Source organism: Trachinotus anak, unplaced genomic scaffold, assembly GCF_046630095.1.
Source record: "Trachinotus anak isolate AG129_WGS33_773 ecotype Australia unplaced genomic scaffold, CSIRO_AGI_Tana_v1 ptg000001l, whole genome shotgun sequence".
Classification (NCBI taxonomy): Eukaryota; Metazoa; Chordata; class Actinopteri; order Carangiformes; family Carangidae; genus Trachinotus; species Trachinotus anak.
This window is the reverse complement of record NW_027273852.1, coordinates 15,631,493-15,653,754: the sequence shown is the minus strand read 5'-3', so window position 1 is coordinate 15,653,754 and position 22,262 is coordinate 15,631,493. Positions and strand designations below refer to the sequence as shown.

The window sequence follows — 22,262 nt, the reverse complement described above, 5'->3', positions numbered from 1 at the left end:
GGAAGCAGTTAGCCTCAAGAGGTAAAAAACATTAGAAGCACTTCTTAAGGTCAGTAATTAATCTCATTACTATTTCTTGGCTGGAAACTCCATGGATTCACTGCACCCAGCCAACAACAGTCCTCCCGCCTTCTTTATGAGAAGCTAAGATAACCAAGTTTCATATTTAGTGCACAGACACAAGAGTCGTTCCATCTTAGCTGATACCTTAACTCTTGGCAAGTGAAAGTTGATTGTTGTTCCTGTTCCTTTAAGTGTTTGGAGAAACAAACAAACAAACAAACAAACAAACAAACAACAGCATCCAGCGATGCCGCAGTAAATAAAACCCTGTTCACCTTTTCAGGAGCCAGAAACAGTTGAAACAGAAACAGATTGAAAAACATGTAAATCAACTTTAATGTTTTTTTTTCTCATATCATTAACATCAAAAATCAACAATAGAAAATACAGACAGACACAGAGAGAGAGAGAGAGAGAGAGAGAGAGAGAGAGAGAGAGAGAGAGAGAGAGAGAGAGAGAGAGAGAGAGAGAGAGATGGGCCCGAATCCAAAACACCAGAGTGACAGGATGGGGTGAAGAACGGAGGGATGACAGAAGGAAAAGTATCATTTGTCTGTCAGTCATCAGTCCATCACTGCTGCTTCAGGGAGGGACGGAGGGATGAAGAGTTTTATCTCCTCCTCCTCTCCTCTCTCTCTCTGTTCCTGTCTCTGTTCTCTTTATTCCTCTCTCTATCCCCCTCTCTCTCCCTCTTCTCATCATTTTCTCGCTCCCTTGGTCGCTCTCGCTCTCTTTCCCTCCTTCTGTCTCTGTCTCTCTCCCTCTCTCCGTCCCTTTGCCTGCCTTGAATGTCCATTTTTCGTCTCCTCTCTTCTTCTTTCTGCCGCTCTTCTTCTTCTTCTGCTCTTTCGTCTCGTCTGCTCCGACGAGCACCCTCACGTGCACGCTCACGCTCCTCCACCTCACGTGCACGCTCACGCTCCTCCACCTCATGTGCATGGCCCTTCCTGTCCTTCCTCGCTTGCTTCTCGTCGTCACTGTCATCCTCTCCATCTTTGTCGCTCCTGCGTCTGGTTCGCTTCTTGTCAGTGGGTTTGTCCTTCTTCTTCTTCTTGTCCTTCTCTTTCTTCTTGTTCTTCTCCTCACTTTGTCCTTTTCTCTTCTTCTTCTTCCTGTGTTTGTTGTCTGAGTCTGGAGGAAAAGGGGAATAAATAATCACTCATCTATTAATCCTTTGCTCGCTCACCCTTCGGGCCATTTCTTTTTAAACTGGGGTCCTGCAGGTTGACCAAGTTAAGACCCTTTAAATATCACATAGAATGCAATGTGAATCATAATCACACCAGCCAATGCATGAAAGTATGATGGAAAATCAGTGGGGACGATATAGTCTAGAATTCAGTTAATATCTTTTTAATACTTCCCAGTAGTATATATCAGTTATTCCTAATGATATAAGTCATGTAATTAACACAACCTGTACCTGGAAGAAAGGCAGAAAATGGATGGATGAATTAACCGATTTGAAAATGATACATTGATTGAAGTTTTTACTAAAGTCAACCTGTAAATCATCAGTTTATGATCTTCCTAGCTACTGTAGCAACAGTAGGGACAGTGCTTCAGGTCCGATGCTTCTGACTCCACAAAAACAGATTGAACAGCCTCCTGCAGCACAGTCCACTGTCAAAACAATCCCTCCTTTACTTTAGAAGAGTCTTCTATCTCCCAATGGCTCCCTATTGGAGACAAAAGCACTCACACACACTTTAGGTGAAACCTTTAGGTGCTTATGGAACAGAACTTGGATCAAACACATTTTGCATCAGGTCTAATTAGTTCATTACCCAGAATCCCTAAGGCAGCAAGATAACTGCCATGCACACCGGGACACATTTTAGTGCAGTCAATAAATATAGACGTACCTGAGCTGCTGCTGCTGCTGGAGGAGGAGTCCGAGTCTGAAGAGTCTGAATCTGATTCACTGGAGGAGTCCGAGGAGGAGGAGTCAGATGAGGAAGAGGATGATGAAGAAGACGAGTCGGAGTCGGAGGATTCCACTTCTTGGTTCTGAGTCATGATCATCTTTGGAGCGTTCTTCAAATGTTCCCTCAACTCGTCCCTGAGAGACAGTGAGAAAATACGTGTGAAATACGTCAGTGCACACTGATGGACAATATAGCTTTGTTGTTTGTTGTCTATGTCTAAACACAGACTCCTAAGTGACAGTATACAGTCATATTTTAGACAATAGTGTGCCTCGGTCAGTGCAGCAGTTTCAGAGAGGCCTCAATACATTCATCATAAAATGTAATATATTCATATAAAATTTTACATATATACCAACTGTGCGTTCATACACTATTTGTTTCTTCTGCAAAAAGGACGTTGAGTCCTTTTCTCATTTATCTTATTTTTGTACACATTCAGTTAACGTTCAGACTCAAACTGCCTTATTAATCTGGGAGAGTTAGAATGTGTTGGAGCCTATTACAGAACATGTGGTCTTATTTTTTAAAGGAGCCTAACAACAGTGAAACTGATAATATGACAACACTGCTCACTGTCACATCATCACGTTCATAAACCAATCATAAAAAGATTTCTTCTGCTTCTTCCATCATTACCTTGTTTTGTGTTAGTGAAGTTTCTAAAAAACTAGCAGGCAGGCATTTCATCTTTTCTCATCTCTTGAGAAACATTGTGGACAAACATTGTCAGATGATTTAAATGTGAATATTTATAATTTTGCTACTTTACTCATCTCAGTTTCTGTGCTATTTATATTTATACATTTTTGTTTTTGTCCTGTGCACAAAACCAGCTCCGTAAAGAAATGGTTCTCCCAGTTTGGTGTGGAAGAAGTTGACTGGACTGCAAACTGACCTCATCTCCATCCGCCTTTGAGATGAGACCTCATCATCCGACATTTATGTTGGACCTCACTAATGCTCTCTGTGGCTGAATGGGAGCAAACCCCCGCAGCCAGGTTCAGAAATCTGGCTAACGCCCGTGGTTTTGGAATCACGTTTCCTTCCTATCACATTTTACAGCTATAGTGTTCAGATGTCCACATACTTTTGGTCACATTGTGACAGTGTGTGTATACTGTATACTGTGTGTTTATGTGTCTCTTACGTTAGTCCTCCCAGTCCAATAGAGGTGAAGAAGTTGATGGCGAAGCGAGTGTTTCTGGGATTATCACGAGGAAACAGACCTTCAAAGAACGGCTGCAGCGTCCTGAAACAGACACACACACACAGACATACACACACTTCAGTAACCAATAATACACACTCTCCAATTATCATATTTTGGCTCATTTACTCTTCCAGCCAGTAGTTGAAACACAAACACAGTAACCTGCAGCCAGTACCACATTTTCAGTTGTCGCGCTTTGTATGTTGTTACACACCAGCCTGTATGTCCTCAGACTTCTGTCATTTTTGAAAAGCTGATATTCGTCTAACCTTTAGCTGCCAGAGGCTCATGGGAGCTGTAGTTGTACAATGCTCACACAATATTTATATGTGTTCATGTTTTACTGATGAAAGAGTCCTTGTATGTGAAAATATACTGATAAAGAGAATCTAGCAGATGGGGTAGGGCTTTGTTAAAACAGTCTGAGTACTCTGTGTGATAGTGGCATGACTGTCCTGTCTGTCTGTCTGTATGTCTGTCTCTCTGTGTGTGTGTGTGTGTGTGTGTGTGGTCGTACTGGTCTTTGAGCCTCTGGTTGAGTCTGGGGAGGCCCATGTAGGCACAGAGCTCCTGGAAAAGGATCTTCACAAAGATCCTGCTGGACGACGTTGTGGTCTCCTCACTCATCCTGATACACTCCAACACCTGGTCGAGCGACATTCATGAGAGAGAGAGGGAAGGGAGGGGATATATGTTATATTCAAATAGAGAGAGCTAAATTAAATTAAGTTTGATCACACTGGAGTGGATTTAATGGATGTTTGTTTGTGTGTGTGCGTGTCCTTACACTCCAGGGAACAGAGTCTGTGTAGAGGAGGTGAGCAAACAGTCGGGCCACGTTCCTCAGTTTGTTGGTCTCCAATCTGTGAATCGTGTCGTACTGCTCTGAAAAAATCCCCTCAAAACTCTCCATGTACTCCTTCTTCAGCAGACAGAATCTCTGAAAACACACACACACACCATGTAAACAAGTGCTTTCAGTCTGTTCAGTGCTTCAGATGTTTCAGGTCAGGGCTTCTCAAGGTGGATGTGCACATTTTTGGAGACACTGCTGCTGAAGTTGTTGTTCACCTTTGTGTCTGTCAAAGCATTGGGACGCATTGATTTGGAGCTTGAATCATATGCAATATTCACCTACCTCTTACAGAAAAAAACATTTCAGTAACCTTTTATGCTTTGCCTCTATGCACGTTCACACCAGAAACTGACACATAAAAATACTTACTCAATTGTTGCAATAGAAACTGTTGACAAGGTGGTGGCCTATCAGCAGAATTTTAAAAATGTACTTTCTCAATATAATGAGCACCACAAAATCTCAAAATCTGGACATGTAAAACCAAAACTATCTGATGGGACAGAAACCACGAGAGGGAAAGGAGAAAATGGGATTTCTGTAATATGCACAAACTGACCCTTCAAAGTCAGCCTCCCTCAGTCACTACAATGTTCTTACAAGTACGATAATACCAAAGTGTGTGAGTGTGTGAGTGTGTGTCTCACCCCGGCCAGCAGACCAAAGAACTTTTCGTAAGTTCTCTGTTGAGCGCAGCAGTCCAGGATCATGTTACACAGCTCCTTCTGTTCACACAGACACAACATATAACATTAATAAAGGGAATACATATAAATCACAATAAAGATTCACACTGTGTTTATCAAAACGTGGATGTAAAATCTGAACCGAGTTTGTGTCCGTTTCCAGCAGCTGCATTAATAAGTCAGAGTGATGAAGCCCGGTGGGTTCAGTCTAGATATCAGAGGCAGAAACTTTGTGAATCTAACAGAAAAATACTTTGAGTTAAATTACATGTACATCACTTTACTACACAATCTACCTCTAAAAGCTCTGCATTGAAGGGGGTTAAAGTTCACACTATTTGAACTGGAGAGCAGCAGTGAGGTGTAAAATCCCAGTGGTGGGTTACATCCAAAGTGGTGCCAAAGCGAGGTTTGGCGTCATCACTCAACCTGAGGGAAAACAACCGCTCAAGCCGTTTTGTTTTGATCATGTGTGATGTGTAGAGAGCAGCTGTGACCACAATGTCTGTCTGATATCTCACACACACACGTTAAAACAATGACCTGACCCATTTTTCTAAAGCATCTCAAGACTACATTTCAAGTAAAATCCATCTTATTTTGAGGATGTTCTTCATCTCAGGCGGTGTTTCCCAAAAGCATCATAACTCCAGACGCTGTTAAAAACAACTGCAGATTAACAAGTGTGTCTTTCCGACTCATACGAATCTAAACTCTGCAAAAGGAACCCAAAACTCACCAAACTGACAAACAAAATAACTGAACATTGATTTTTATAATTGATCTGCCAGTTTACGTTATCATCACCCTGCTCTCTCTCTTCTTCACAAATATATTACTCTCCTCTGGCTGAACAGAAACTGTCCTCTTTTCTTTTTCCCTCTTGCACATGCTGATTATATACAGTGGGTCTAACCCAAGGTCACACGAGAAGTCGTCATCTTTCTTTTTGTTCTGACCAGAAAATGTGAGACACTTTGAGATTACTTGTTTTTAAGCTCAGTGATTCAACGGAAATGTTTTTTTTTTCTTTCAACAAACACCTCAGTGACTGCGGATGTTCAGTGTGTTTGAGACAGAGGCTGTGAGAAAAATTTGTCAGAGGACAAACATCTTCAACGAGAGTGTGTGTGTGTGTGTGTTCCAGCTGTTGTGTTGAGTGATTCATCCTGATGCTGATGAAACTCTGGCTGACAAGGTCATCAGTTCTGACCACACACCCCCACACACACACACACACACACACACACACACACACACACACACACACACAGTCCCCATGCCTCCTTAAACTCCAACGTGAAGTAATATTTGTTCATCACTACAGAAGCAATAAATCTACAAATGCAAATGAAAAAAATATACGTCAAAGTGTCTTCAAACAGTCCCAAACCCAAAGATAAAACTTCAGGTTGAGAGTGAGAGGAGTAGATCATGTGTTTGTGTTCAAATTGTTCAAGTAGTGAGAACACTGTTGCTGGTTGACTGAAAATAAATGTTGCCTTGTTCCATTTTCAACTAGAATAACCACCTCGCGGGTGTTTGCCTCTGCCATTCAGACTAATTTCAGGCCACATTCCTGTTGATGGAAAGTCATATAAATATTAACCATTTGTGTAAAATTTTGTCATAATTGCTGTGTGGAGTCTTGAGTAATGGCTAAAAAGTGTGATATGAGGTCACACACCTTTGACCTTTGACCTCCAAAAGGACAAAAATCAGACTCCCAAGAACATCTGTGCCAAATTTGAGGAGATTCCCTTGAGGACTTCGAGATATTGTGCTCACAAGGTTACTACGAACTTGACCTTTGATACTTGACCACCAAAATGTGATCAGTTCATCTTTGAGTCCAGATAAATGTTTTTATTAAATTTGAAGACTTTCCTTCAAGGCTTTACAGAGATATATTGTCCACGAGAATGGGACGGACAGACAGACAACCTGAAAACAATATGCCTCTGGCTCTGGCTGTCACCAGCACAGATGCATAAAAATGGTGAATGACTTTGTGGTTCTGCATCTCAATTCCAAGAAGAAGAGGGCAGACAACACAAGACAACAAAGAAGCAAAATTACCACAAAGAGAAATCCAATGACCACAAAGACGGAAAATAACCACAAAGAGAAGCAACTAGGACTAGAACTAGAAAGACTCTACAGATGACGATCCAGATGTCTGTAGTGTCTGGGGCCCGTGTAGGAGGGGTGAGGAGCCTTTTACTAGTCTGTGCCCAGGGTCCATCATAACCTGTCCCTTTGTTCGACTGTCTCCAATATTGCTGATCAAATCTGACAGCGACAGTTTTCATTTTAACAAACAAAAATCAATGATCATCGTCGAGAAATGAAGTGCTGCTTTTGTCTACCTCTGTCTGAAGACGTGTCGAGGAGCCACACAAGCTGGTCCTCAAACAACAGCAACATAGAGCCGATTGTCCTCTGACACATGATGTTTCTCACCCCCCACCCCCCACCCCCACACACACTCACTCACATGCACAGCTGACCTGCGACTGTCAACGTCTGAAACCAACTATTACTGTTACATAACCTGGCTTCAGGACCACACACACACGCACAAGCACAGGCAGTGCGTTGACGCTAATGTGGAAACTACTGTTTTTTCTAAAGCTCTTCATCTTCCACACTGAAGAAATCTCTGCATGCTTCAGTGATCAAATAGTGAACTTGATTCAGAAGCTAGAACCAGTTTGACATTTCTGCTTAATATGTAATTTCACACCAACTCTGATGACCAATATTTAAGTATTTCCTGTAGAATAATTTGATGAGAACAATAAATGTATTTTTGGAAGATTAACAGGTTTATTTTTTAACACTAATATTTGGAGCCTTGAAGTTTTTTTGTAATAACCTTAGTTTATTTTCTATGGCACTGCAACAGTTAGTCAATGAATCAATTAGCATATCAACAGAAAATTATTTGCCAACTATGTTATAATCAATACATCATTAGTTATTTTTCAAGTTATAACCTTAGTTTATTTTCTATGGCACTGCAACAGTTAGTCAATGAATCAATTAGCATATCAACAGAAAATTATTTGCCAACTATGTTGATAATCAATAGATCGTTAGTTATTTTTCAAGAAAAAGCTGACAAATATTCTCTGATACCAGCTTCTTCATTCTGACAATGTTCTGCTTTTCTTTGTTTTCTATCAATATAAACTGATTATCTTTGGGTTTTGAACTATTACTCGGACAAAATAAGAAAATCAAAGACATCACCTCAATTTTACAGACTGAGTGATTACTTAAAAAATAAACAACAGATTAACTGATCGTGAGAATAAATGATAATTACAGCTATGCTTTGTTTGATGTGTAGATAATTAACAATATCTCCTTAATGACAAGCATTTTACAGGTAACAATAACCATTGAATAAATACAGATAATCTTGGACTAAAAATACCTCGGACTCCACTATTTAGAAAGATGCCTTTTACAATAAACCGTCAAAATATCCTGTGGCTTCATTCATTCAATTTAATAAATTTTAAGATAAGCTTTTAATAAGGCTCAACCATTAAATACAATTAGTGTTTGTTTAGAGCTCACTCATAACAATATACTATTAGCATAACAGGTTCTCTATGGCTATGTAAAATGCACCAGTGCTGTGGGTGAAGTTAATGGTGTTAACGCTCAGTTAATGCTCAGTAGAGAGAAGATGCATCTCTAGTCCACAGGCTGTGTATTATCAGACGTAATTATCAGCTTTAATCCCATCATCATCTAGATGTAATGTATTTGTAATGTTTTATGTATGCAAAAAAAAAAAATCAAACTAAATCAAAACGAAAAACCAGTGACATCACTTTTGTACTCATAAGCTAATAATATATCAGCCACACACAAATGTTTTGGCTCTAGATTTACGTCTAGCTGTTGCCACTGACAACGACAACATACCATATGTGAAGTTGTTTTTTTTTTTTTTATCCTATGTGGAGAAACAAACTCTGAGGGAGAAAACAGATTTATCCTCATTAATGTGTGTGATTGCATCGTTTAAGAAGTGAGTTTGTGTGTGCGTGGTCTCACCGTCTGGCTCTCAGGAAAGTCCATCTTGATCAGTTTGTGGGCGCACTCCTCAAAGTCCAAACTACAGAAACAATCAGTCAATCAGTCAGTCAGTAACTGTACATCAATGAGCTCAAGTGTGTCTGTGTCTGAGTGTGTGTGTGTGTTACAGCTTGTGTGTAATTCTCTATTTTCTAATCTGTTTCAGTCTGTCCAAACTTGTGAACTCTTACTTAATTAAACCATGGCAAGTAGGCCACACACACACACACACACACACACACACACACACACACACACACACACACACACACACACAGTTTTAAATATGAGTCCAACTCCATCAAATATAGCAGGAGCTGTAAATAACTGCCAACACCCCGAGAGACAACTGAGTCACCAACTACGTGAATGTGTATTTCTGTAATGTGTTACACACTGTGTGTGTGTGTGTGTGTGTGTGTGTGTGTGTGTGTGTGTGTGTGTGTGTGTGTGTGTGTGTGTACCTGGACTGTATTGCGAGGTAGATGGTTCTTCTGAAAGCAACCAGGTTGACTTCTGTCTTATCAAAGATGGTGACCTTCTCATCTGAGGGACACACAGACAGACAGAGGTCATCTTTAAGCTCATGGAAAATGCTGTTTGGCTCATTGTGTATTACATTAAAATCAGGTTCACATCAAAATATTAAACATATGACGAAGAGTATAGTCTAGATAGTATATAGTATAGAGAGTATAATATCTGAATATTTAGTTGTAAACATGATCAGTGAGATATAATCCTTAGGATTTTAATGAAATCAAACCATGTTTTTGATACAATTAATTGCTTTTTTCCAACAACATCCAATCGATGTTTTTACATTTAGTAATCACCTGTCTACATAAAGTAGGTTTTACGCCTTCAAACACACAGCACATTCACAGGAAACGATGCAGCATGTAATCCAGAGTAATGTGGCAGGAAAAGCGCAGGTGGAACAAATTTCATTAACGATGGCTCAGTTCCATTAAACCATGTTATCAAATGCACCTGTGCTTTCCAAAAATCCAAACGCTCTCTGGTTCCAGGGTCTGAAATGTCAGGATTTGACGTCTCTTCTTCACATATCATTAAAAACTGAATGTCTTTAGGTTTTGGACTATTGGAGAAAAGAAGACATCACTTTGGTCACTTTGGATATTTTTAGACTATTTTTTGACATTTTATAGACAAAACAATTTAATAATTTAATCACAAAAAATAATCCATTCATTAATCTATACTGAAAATACACAATGTGTTTGTCACTCTGTTTAGCACCAACTACAATCTTTCATCAGGATTATGTCTGGATGATAAGTTTCAGTCGACAGGCTGCAAACCTCTAACTCCTCAGCAAGCTATCAACTCCTGCTGTGTCCCGCTGCCGCATGGAAAACTACTTGGAACATGAAATCATATGAAGGCGTCCCAAAGGAAAAAAGCCAATTACTAACTGACTTCTTTTCTTTTTTTTTTCTTTTTTTTTTAACTACGAAAGTTTGTTTGGCTCTTATTTACCTGCTGTATTTCTGACAAAGGAATCAACTCAGACAACTAACTCACTCTCTGTCCACACAGGCTTTAAACTGGAATTCCCCAGTTTTACTACTTAGTTTTTAGATTTATTGTAGTTATAGTAGTTTTATTAGTTAGTATTAATAGTTAGTATTATTGGTGATCTATTTGACAGATTTTACAACTGTTTTCAGGTGTATTAAATGGGTATTTCAGCTATTTATTATTACACTTTTAAAGCTGGAGGCTTGTATAGAGAGAGAGAGAGATTACAGAGAGGACAGTCGGTCAAAGTCAAACCAGCTGAGGCCAAGATATCCTGACTTCTGGTCTCGAGTGTGGGACAAGCTCAAAAAATCCTGGGTCAACTTGATGGCATTCTTTTTGTGAGACTCTCCTTGTCTTGTACGCCCACAGCTGATAACCCCAGTCACAATAACATCAACAGGGTTGGTTAATCAGACTTGACATGTATTTTCACAGGCTGAGGAGTAAAATTAATAGAAGAAAAAAGTCCATCAGGTTGGCCAGTTTGTCTCACCTTCTCCCCCTTCCTCGTTCTCATCTTCCTCATCTTCTTCATCTTCATCACTGCCGTCTCCCTCCTCCCCTGAGTCACTGCTGCCCTCGTCCAGGATATCTGTCAGGAGGAAGTGACAGCAGATTGGTTAAACTGTGAAGGGGCCGACAGCTGATTGGAGTGTGACGTTTCTGCACATTCTCACCTCTTTTTATGGTTTTGTATTTCTCCTCGTTCTCCAGGAAGTCTGGGTCCATCTTAAACACATCTGAGTGAAGACAAACACACACACGTTAGGACTACCATATACAAACTTAGAGCCCAGTAGATTCTCTCCTTCCCTGTCGAGAGCTTACTAAGGATGTCCTCCGTGTTGTACTCATCGTCCAGCGGCAGCATGTGGGTGAACTGGTCGTCCTCATCCACCAGGTCCAGGCCGTCTGGGATAACCGGATGATCTTTGAAACCGTCCTTTCTGATGGCAAACATCACCTCAATCATGTACTGGACTCTCTTATCGATGGATGACTCATGGAGGACGTTCCTGAGACGCTCAAATATGGCTGAGAAAAGAGACAGACAGAATTTTTAGACATATTTCTGATTTATTGTGGTGATATTTGGGATCTATCTTGTATTTTTTTTCTCCTACAAATGCAATACTGTTGAGTTTAAAGGAAATAGGTTGGTCAGGTTGAGCTGGTTGAGCTCATGTTATGTTTGAAGTTTGATCTTATTTAACTTGGCTTTGAACAGTAGCTCTGAACTAGATTGTTTACATACATTACAACATACATGTTATCCTTCTCACAGTCAACAGTAAAGGACTTGCTCAAGAGCACCTTGGTGGTGGAAATGAAGGAGAGATGCTCCTTCACGTTATCCAATCAGATTGCAGGGATTGAACTGGGAACCTTTTGGTCATAGGACTGATTCTCCAGATTTCAGGCCACTGTCCCACATTTAATGAGGACCTCAAGGTAACAACTTAAACTTGCTTGTTTTGTCCAACACACAGTTCAACACCCAAAGACATGAAGTTAACAATGATATAACAAAGCAAATCCTCCAATTTAAAGAGCTGGGACCAATGTTTTGTGTTTTTGTTTGTGATAATTGACTTAAATGATTAACGGATGATCATTTTAGGTCTGACTGACATTATCAGCCATGATGAGCTACGATCATGAATTAACAGTTGTAGCTGCAGCGTACCGTTGATTCCTCTGGGGGAGACCTCCGTCAGTTTGAGTCCACACTCCTTCAGGAAAGCGATGGCGACCTCCACACTGTCGTCAGTGGGTCGCTCGAGCAGCAAAGTGAGCATCTCCAGACACAAAACCTCATGGGCCTGAGGGCGAGAGACACGGCATCAGGAAGAGTGAGAGAGGTAAAGAGAGAGGAGTAAACACATCTCATTAGAGCTGAGCACCAACACAAACCCTCCATCAATTTTAAAGTCAGATGGCACTACCTACCACGTTTTGGTTGATGAGGTGAGCCACAAACTTTGAGGCTGTCAGGCACTGTTGCTGGGAAACAAAAGACAGACTGGTTTTAATACATCATGGACACTATATGATAAGAGTAACTTTAATGTCAGTGTCATAAAACCCCATAAAAGAAAAGTTTTACCAGCCTATACAAATCTTCTTCTAGATAAAAACATGAAATGCCACTTCTGATAAAAAAAACAACACATGATCTAATCCGATGTCTCCTGCATAAACAGTCAGAATATCAAGTCCTAATCTACCAGTCTGAGGTGTGTTGAGGTGGGTGTGGTTATTTTGTAGCAGTCTGGTGTCATGTGCATGTGATTTCATTAAGGTAAACTCAGTGGACGGCCATGCATAATGGCACCGTGCTGTGATGCAGTGCTTCTCAAATCAGAGGCTGTAAAATTTATCAACATATCTGTCGTGCTGCCTTCAGATAGCTGCAGGGATTTAGTGAACCGAAGAAGAAGATTTTCATTCAGTATAAAGCAGGTGTGGACAGAAGATACTGTAAGCAACACTTACATAACACTCATGTTCATTTATAGACAAGACCGACTCAGTAATGTTCCTGCTTTCACCACATTAAAAAGGAATTTCTGAATCTAAATGTCTACTTGTTCAAATGTAATTTATAAAAAAATATTTTTTTACATTTTAAACATTATTCCATTATGTTAGTGAATTTGCTTCAAGTATTTATGTTGCTCTTGTTGAGTGAATCACCAAAGTGCAGGAGAGGTAGTTGTTTCTACAGTCAGACAGACAGGTACCTTGAGGTTGCGGCGGTAGCTCCTCCTGAAGGCCAGGATGAGACGTTTGAGGATCAGTTCTCCAATCTGGGGGAACTTGGAGTTGATAATGGCAACAACGGCGGCGTAAACATGAGTGAAGATCGGAGATGCTGCCTGAGCCTGGAGCACTGAGCGAGCCAGCAGACCCCTGACACATAGACAAGGGGACAGTTCAGTCTGACTCTTTTTCTCTTGTGAGGCACAACAGAAAAAATCTCTATAATGAATCACATTTGTCAGGAAGCATGATTTTGACAAAGACAAAAAAAACTGTTGCCAGGTGGCCAAAAATGGCTGATAGCCCTTTGTTGTACCACATGGGCTTCACTTGAATCTGTAAGTTCTATCCTGAAGCATTTTCCTATTCATCAGAAACAGCTACAACAAACAGTTCACATAAGTGCCACATAAATTTCTAATACTAACTAAAATGTTTATATTTGAATATTGGTGTTAATGTGCAGTTGTTTATTAATGTGTGTTATTGTTCACCTCCCCCTGACGATGTTCTCCTGCAGCAGCTCCTGGATGATGTTGACGATGTTGGACACGTTGACTTTGTTGATCAAACCATTGATGGACTTCTTCAGAGCCTCCCAGCTCATCCTCTGATAGGCCAGACTGCACAGAAGGCGGGGCGTCAGCAACAACACACACAGATTATAGGGTGCCAGTCAAGATTTCGGTAGCACATCTCAGAATTTGAGTTAGAACAGAGTTGATCCCAGCTAAGTGGAGCGAGCTCGATAAAAAAACTGCTGCTCAAAAGTTACATTGGAGCGATTCTTAAGCATCAAGTCTTATCTTTTGTTACAAAAATGTTTAATGTTTGTTTTGTGAAATAAAAACTGTATATTTTTAAAACTAACAAATGTCTTCATTTACCAGCAAACAAACTACTTGTGAGCTTATACACTCTCATATAGAGAAAGGATTTGGATTCAATGAGCGGATTCTGAACTGCATTCATAGTCAATAAAATACAATCAAGCCCCATCCCTAAACCTCACTTGAGAACGACGTAAACATGTCTTACCTGCTCTTGTCAGATATTTGCTGCTGCATCATGCGTAGCTTGGCGGGGGGGATGTAAGCTCCACCAGTCCTTGTCAGGATTGGGTCGACCTCCTCCTTCTTCTTCTTGACCGGTGGCTCGTCGGCCGCCACCGGATCCCCTTCTCTCGGCGGAGAAGCGAGGCGGCCACGCCTCCTCTGATCTGACTCTGCATCCCGATTGGTCCGCCGGTCGAAACGTCCATTCCTGTCATCACGGCGATCGTCATAGCGATCTCTGGGTGGAGCAGAGGAAGACAAAAGGGGTTGAAAAAGGGGTTTTATGACCCAGTTTCAGAATTTTAACATGTTGATCATCTTATGTTAAAGTAATAAAAAAGTCACTGACAAAAATGATTACAACCCAAAGCTATGTGGGTCTTTGTTTTTGTCTGTGTGTTACCTGGCATAGCGTCCTCTGTCATAGCGCTCCCGGTCTCTCTCTCTGGACCTAGATCGGTCTCGTCCCCAGGAGTTGGATCTGTTTCTTCCTCTAGATCTTGATCTGTCACGTCCTCTAGATCTAGATCTAGATCTTGATCTGTCTCGTCCTCTAGATCTAGATCTAGATCTGTCTCTTCCTCTAGATCTTGATCTGTCTCTTCCCCTGGATCTTGATCTGTCTCTTCCCCTGGATCTGTCCCTCTCGCTGGACCTGGATGTGTCTCGTTCTCTGGATTTGGACCGGGATCTGTCTTGCCCCCTGGATCTGGATCTATCTCTCTCTCTAGACTTGGATCTGTCTTGCTCTCTGGACTTGGACCTCTGGAAAAACAAACAAACAGCATGGACTTGGACATTAACTTCACACACCAACTCCACAAAGAACACTGCACCAACAGAAAACAGCATTTCCCATACACGGATTTTGACCGCCAGATACTTTTTTTTTTTTTTTTTAAATGTTATTTCATTGTAGAGCTGTGCTCAGCCACACTCAGCATACAATGACAATAAAAACTTTCTGATTGACACATTGTGAAGCAATGGAGCTGTGTGTATTGTTCAGTTATTTATTTATCAAAAAGTGCTTGCCAATTAAAGTATTTGCACCCTATATACATTGTTATTTAATAAAATATGGTATTATTGAAGAATACCGTATAATCACTTAATACTGTATTATACTCCTCCGCCTACCCACCATCAGCTAATGCCACAAATAGAATCTAACACCGTGGGAAACACTGAGAAAAACATGCTGCCATCTTTTTTTAAAAGTCTGACCTTCACTGTAAAAGAGACAAGGCAGCGGCTCCAGTTCAACTTAGAGTCAGTCTGGTTCAGTTTCCACACTAAGTAAAACTTGTTGGTATCTGGGGAGTTTGTGTCTAAGTTGACAGTAATGGACGCAGTTCCCTCACTTCTCTCTCTTCCCTTCTATTTGTGATTCTGTCAATCATCAAGCTGCATCTTGATTTAGCAGAGATACTCTTCACTGCTCTTTCTCATTAAGCAGATTATCTTACTCTAACCAAGACTACTCCATCTAATAAAGTCATGGAAACTAACACTGCAGACCAGGTGATTTTGTGAGACCAACTGTTTCTGCCTCTGTTTAGCCGTGCACCTCTCAAATTTCTCTCCTTTACACGGTGCTTACCAACTGCAGGAGTCAACAGAAACCAGTGAATTTACTACATGCCAGGAACATCCACATTAGTTCTAGCTTACTTTGATCTGGGCCACGCTGCTCCTAATCCTCCTCTGTGCTCCATTATGTTCATCCTCATCTTCGCTGCTGCTGCTGCTGCTGCTGTCTGAGCTGCTAGAGGCACCGCTCCTGGGAGGGCTTCGGCCTGCAGGACTGGCCTGAGGAGATGGCCTGTCTTTGGGAGTTCTCTCAACCGAGTCGGCCTTTTGGGGCCTTTCTGCAACTGGACTGGACTCGTCCTCTGAAAGTCCCAAGGAAAAGAGATCCAGATGAATATTGAAACTACAGTTACTGTTTCTACAACAACATAAAGTAGTGTCAGCTGGTTTTGCTCACCACTGTGTTCTCTGGGCGCAGGACTGGGACTTCGACTATTGCCTGGAGAGTCCATACCTGAAAAACACATAGGTGTTCCTGTTATGACAGACAAGTATAATAATGGTCATCTAAGGCTGCACTAAAGAATTATTTTAATGATCAATTTTGTTTATTATTTTCCTGATTAATTGATTGTTCTACTAAATATCCAAAAATACCTATCATAGCCATAAAGTGACAACTTAAAATCTATACATTTATCATTGCTATCATAGGACAAGAACATCAAATATTCATACTTGTGGAACTGGAAACAGTGATTTTTTGGCATTTCTTAAAAATAAATTAAATTCATACAATTAATTGTTGATCAAAAGAACAAGAATCATCAATCATCAATAACATATATTTTTCTTACTGTCAATACATCCCATGCAAGACCGAAACCATTATGTTACTCTGTCTATCAATATTTTCTGACTGTATCATGTCTGTGATAGAGACATGATCCGTCATTTTCCTAAAACAGCTGACCTCTGTAGTAAACCGGAGGAAGTGCATTTTTGGGTTAAATTTTCAGTGCTGGATTAATTCATATTTGGTGCTCCAGTGAGTGATCCAGATCTGCTGTAATAAGTTTCATCTCAAAAAAAATATATGCGTATCCAGAGAGTTTCATATAACGTTTCTAACGTTTGAAAGGGGACTGGGCTTACTGATAAGTAACAGCTAACACTAAATCAAACATTTACAAGTTACGTTGGATAAGATATTAAAACAACAATATGATCTGTAACTATTTAACCATTTCCAACAAACGTCTCAGTTTTGTCGCCATGTGTGTTTGGATTAGCTACAGTTAGCTTCTCTGCTAACGCTACATTCTCTCTACCGAGTTAAACCTCTGGTTATTAGCCAACAAGGGCAAATGAACCGGGAGACTTTTTCTCCAATTAAATCTTTCTGCTGCCTCTATTTCTTGTTTCAACATCATCTTACCGTTCTGCTTCCCGACTTTTCGTCCCACCGTTAAACCAGCGTCGTTTTCTGGCGGAAAACTTCCTACAATAACCGACAATGCTTCCGGGTCAGGTATAGTTTCCGGATTTCACAATATAAGTCTTCAAGTGGAGCAGTGGTGGCTGTTTTCTTATCGCCCGCATGTGGGGATGATAACTACCCTCACGTTGTAAAGGAGTTTTTAATCCTTCCGTTTGTTAGTTGGGACAGGAAAACAAGGAGTTATCATGGAAGAAAAGAGAAATAGAAATACTGTAGCCTACATAAAAACGGTTGAAATGTCTAAGCATATTTTATTCTGTAACAGCTATAACACGCCTTATGATTTAATATTCTTATTAAAAGTTTTCTATGTAAAATATGAATCTGCAAAAAAAATAGAAACTGAAAATATGCAATAAAAAGTGCAATGTTTCCATCTATGGAGAAGTAGCAAAAAACAAACTAACAACAACAACAACAAAAAACTCATCTAGAGATTGACCTAAAACTTTTACCTGAGTATGATACTTAAGAAAATGTATTTACTCTGCTCCCTGAGAGCTATCCAGGACCAGTGGGAGAGAACACTTTACATCTGCTTTTACCTGGTTTCCTGTGAGTTTCTATATTATTGATTGTAAAAATCTTTTGTTTTTAATGCACTTCATGTTCTCACAGCAGGCTTTTTGTTTGACATGCTTCCAGTGAAGAACCAGTACAACCTCTCAGGCACTTTGAGTCTTTCAGTCATTTCAAAAACTTTTGTTGAGGCAGCTTTTAATTTTTTAAAGCATCTGAGGGTGTTGAAACCTGCACTTTTTGGCTGACATTTTTTATTCTCTTTATTTTAAAACATTATTCCCATATATATTTTGTTATTAAATAACACCTGTTTTACTTTTTTCATTTCATTTTAATCTACTTTATTGGTTTTTATTAGTTTATATTTATTACATTTTGTCTTTTTCGTGTGCATTATTTTCACTGTTCACTTTTGTTTTATTTTATTATTGGCTATAAGGCACTGTGAATTTAATGAGCCTGCATGAAAGGTGCTATTCTAATAAATAAATAATTGATTGATTTATCAATTACCATCTACCAGTGTTGTAGCCCTGGCAGAGGCAGGAGCTCCAAGTTTTCTCTCTATCCTCTTACTAGCCCTCCTTATACACAAACACACACACAAACAGACGATAGTGTCAAAAGTGAGGCAGCAAGTGATGTAGCACTCATCTTTACTGAAAATAAATACATCTTTATTATTATCTCTACAGAGTGATCCCTCCCTGCATCCCGCTGATAAGACATCAGTACAAAATACACATCATTATTAATAGACATCAATAGAAATTAATAGACACCAAAGGTCAGACAGGAAAGTATAATTAGAAGTGTGTGACGGATCCTTGATCAGTTTAAAAAAAAAAAAAAAAAAAAAAAAAAAAAAAAAAGCATGTAAAGGGTCGGATCTCACAGTAAGTGTTTGTCCAGCAGAGCAGAGTTTGTAATCAGTGAAACACGACAAAAAAGTTTTTCCACAAACACAAAGTCAATGAACGATGAAGAGAATCGAAGGTCAATGGTCTGCTTAATATAATAATAATTTGGAGCATTCGCATGATTGAAAGTTCACATTTAGGTCATGTAATGAAACCTGAGCCAGCTCCACTTGCTACATGAAGACTGTCAGATGTGTCTGAAAGCTCCAAATTATCAGCAGGTGGACCTTTGAGCTTATATTCTCTTTAAATTGCTCCCAAAGATCAAGAATGAACATCAATGTACACAAAGTTCAGCTTTCAGTAGATAATATCAATTCTAATGTGAGCCTGTGTGATAATTTTCAAAATCATCGTTCCATTAAGAAGATTTAAAAAAGAGGTATTTAGGGGTGTGTTTGCCTTGACTGACAGGTCTCTGAGCCAATCACACTCAGCTATGGAAAGTGCCGAGTGCGCGTTTGAGCTCAGCTAAGATTTTCGGATTTCAATAACTGATGGTGTCCACAAACCTTTTTGACCACACAGAAAAGAAAAAACATTAATGGTAATGAATTGTTCAGTGATCAATCAGTTCTTTAGATTCTGTGTGAAGGGGACGAAAATCAGAGTCTCTGTCAATAAAACCAGAAAGCTCCATATTAATTTGTGTTAGACATGCAAGTAGACAGTTTGTGGGATGACTGATCGCATCTGAAATGTAGAAGTAATTTATCAACAATAATCTCAGTAATCAGAATATACTGTATGTTCATACTATTGCACACAGATTTGTCATCAGACAGCGTGAAACTAACATACTAATGCAGTTAAGGTCTGGGCTACACTGCCCATTCACTAAGCCCCTCCCCCTGACCAGCCATTACATCATCTTCAACATCATCATCATCATCATCACAGCTGCTATGACAACTTACTGAAACCTGCTGCTGCTATAGAGTAACCTTTGACCTCTAAGCCTGACCTCTACAATACCTCATGACATCATGACCAACCCTTATCACCTGCTTAGTTACAACCAAAGAGGAACAGACATCCATGCGTTCAGGACATGTTTAGCCTAGCTTAGCACAAAGACTGGAAGTTGGGGGAAATTGCTAGCCTGGCTCCATCAAGACAGAAAACAATTCACTCTCCAACAACTCCAACGCTGTCTGATTTACATGTTGAATATTGTTTCCCTAACAGGTTTAGAAATAGAAATGTAAAGAGGAGACATTGTGGTATTAGCAGCAGTTAGCACTTCAGATATTTGTTAGCCAACAACTGCTGGAGGCTGTGACTGTACGCAGCATCTCAAAACCCCCATCTCACAGGCTGCTTACAGTACGGTTCACCAGGGCTTATATTGAGTACTACATGATAGCTAATAAAGCATGAGTGAACTTCAGGTGGACTGGGACTTGGGACTCACTTCAAAATGCTGAAAAGTTATAGTGACCTAGACATGTCTGAAATGAGTAGTTTACGAACTAACCAGCTGGAGACTGTGATGTCACATTAGAGAAAACTGAAATTAACAGAATCAGCTGTGAAGGATGTGAGGCGAAGAGAGGCATAATGATGATGATGATGATCATGATGATGATGATCATGAAGAAGGAATGCTGACAGCTGCAGCATCATAATTCTTTAATTATAGCCCTTAAAACCCTCAAAAAAACATTATGTTCAGCTGAAATGTGCATGGAATGAGTAATTTTAAGGTGTAAAAGTTCAGTTTGACCCTCAGCAACCAGTAAGATTAAGGAATGTAACCTCTTGCTAAGAGGCATGAGCACATAGAATAAAAGATGATGATATTTTTTAAGGGATTCCTCTGTGTGTTGCTCTTACAACACATTTAAGGCTCAATTCGGCCAAATTACAATAATAAAGCATATTTTCTCTCTTCCTTCAAGTGGTGTCTCTGAGATTTCTGTGCCCACCTCAATACAATGGAAGACTATTGAATTTTATTTGTGGTGTTCACAGCATCGAAAAATGACATTTAAAGATATAAATCTTTAGATTTTTGTGAACTCCAACCCTGTTTTTTTTATATTGTTTGTGATCAGCACTTCTAATAGATAGCTGTGCACTTACATGCTATTATTACCTCTCTACATACAATGCAACGATGCAGCACTTAGTCCACTGTTACTGTAATTTCATCTAACCGATCTCAGCCTCACTGTTTACTGCACGCTCTCCTATATCTCTCTTATAGCTCGCCACAACAATTAATGCCACTGCTAATACATCCCAAATGATGCTGCTTTATTGTAAAGGTAGCTTATATTGTGAAAAAGCCACAGGAAACACAAACTAAATTAAACAAACAAACTTCTTGAACTTCTTCTATTGAAGAAGTACTCCCCATTAAAACTGTTAAAAGCAGTTGTGCTGCTGATTATTTAGAATAACAGAGACACTCTTCTGTTTGAATCTTTCAAATGCCATTTTTCATTGCTGTGAGCGCCAAAAATACTAAACGTAATTCACCTTTATCATATTGAGGTAGATAGAAATCTCAAAACTGGAACAAAGGAAAACAGGAGTTGTTTTTATTAGTTTTTTGGTAATTTGAGTGAACCAACTATTTGTAATCTCTGTAGTTCTGAACTGTTATTATTAGTTACATTTAACCCTGATCAGTTTGTGAATAGTTCAGAACAGTGTCCTAAACAGACAGTTTTAGCCACAGTTTGAGACAGCAATAAATATTTTTTGAGTTACAAATTGCCTATTATTATTATTATTATTATTATTATCATTGTTGTTGTTATTACATGGATTTACAACATAGCTGTATTATGTGGGAGATATCCGGACATGAATTTGGTCAGGACACCCTGTGAACTTGGATTAGTAGTGGTGGCAATGGTAGTAGTACTGTTAGCAGTACTAGCAATTGTAGTCACAGTATTAGTATAGTATAGTGATAACGGTAGTAGTTTTAGTCTTTTGATCACAACAGTTTAGAAAAAGGAAACAGGATGTGAAAAAAAACACATTTCTGATGGATGCTGCAAGAGAAGGCGTGGACAGGCTGGTCCGCACTTTCCCACCATGCATCACACTACCTCACTTGAACCAACTGGACGGTGGAAACGTCCTCTCTGCATCTTGTCTGAGGCTCTGTCCTCCACATCTCACTGACGAGCATGCTCGTTAACAGCAGGGCGGGCCACAGGTGAGGTGGGTGGGGTTCATCACATGTAGGTGTTGATTTCATCATCAGTGTTACAGACATACAGTGTTACAGACACATAGTGTTCCACACAGACAGTGTTACTCAGCTATACAGTGTTACAGACAGACAGTGGTGCTCCTCAGGCGGTAGTTACTAAGGCTGAAGTTCAAAAGGGTGGTGGTCTGCTGTTGCCATAACTACAGGTGGTGTTGTCTGTTGGGAAGAGGCGATTGCCGTGGTGACACGGCAGCTAACAGCTCACTGTAGATCTCCCGTCGGACCTCCTGTGCCACACTCTCTCGTATCTGGAAAACACAGACAGAGGTGATAAAACCGTTTCAACAGCTGCTGTTGTGAATTGTTTATCCTCTATATACAGAGGTAACATTAAACATTTACATAAC

At 39.9% G+C, this 22,262-nt stretch overlaps 2 protein-coding genes across 3 annotated transcripts in view; both read right to left on the bottom strand.

Moving 5' to 3' along the window:
- Window positions 1-466: 466 nt before the first annotated feature.
- cwc22 (CWC22 spliceosome associated protein homolog) lies at window positions 467-17,291 on the bottom strand. The gene is made up of 20 exons (XM_071480234.1): window positions 17,179-17,291; window positions 16,198-16,254; window positions 15,882-16,102; window positions 14,611-14,972; window positions 14,191-14,445; window positions 13,647-13,775; window positions 13,134-13,302; window positions 12,340-12,393; window positions 12,077-12,212; window positions 11,218-11,424; window positions 11,067-11,129; window positions 10,883-10,981; window positions 9,306-9,387; window positions 8,821-8,881; window positions 4,708-4,785; window positions 3,992-4,144; window positions 3,722-3,849; window positions 3,142-3,243; window positions 1,929-2,125; window positions 467-1,194 (listed from the first exon to the last, which is right to left on the bottom strand). Exons 2-20 carry the CDS (start codon window positions 16,250-16,252, stop codon window positions 674-676), a joined length of 3,072 nt encoding a protein of 1,023 aa, XP_071336335.1. The 5' UTR covers window positions 16,253-16,254; window positions 17,179-17,291; the 3' UTR covers window positions 467-673.
- Window positions 17,292-18,598: 1,307 nt separating this feature from the next.
- The window catches only part of itprid2 (ITPR interacting domain containing 2), a 45,395-nt gene continuing 41,731 nt past the window's right edge, over window positions 18,599-22,262 (bottom strand). For both annotated transcript variants that reach the window (XM_071480211.1, XM_071480220.1), the window contains one exon: window positions 18,599-22,163. In XM_071480211.1, coding sequence (XP_071336312.1) covers window positions 22,056-22,163 — 108 coding nt within the window. In that variant the 3' untranslated portion in view covers window positions 18,599-22,055. The remainder of the gene's footprint in view (window positions 22,164-22,262) is intronic.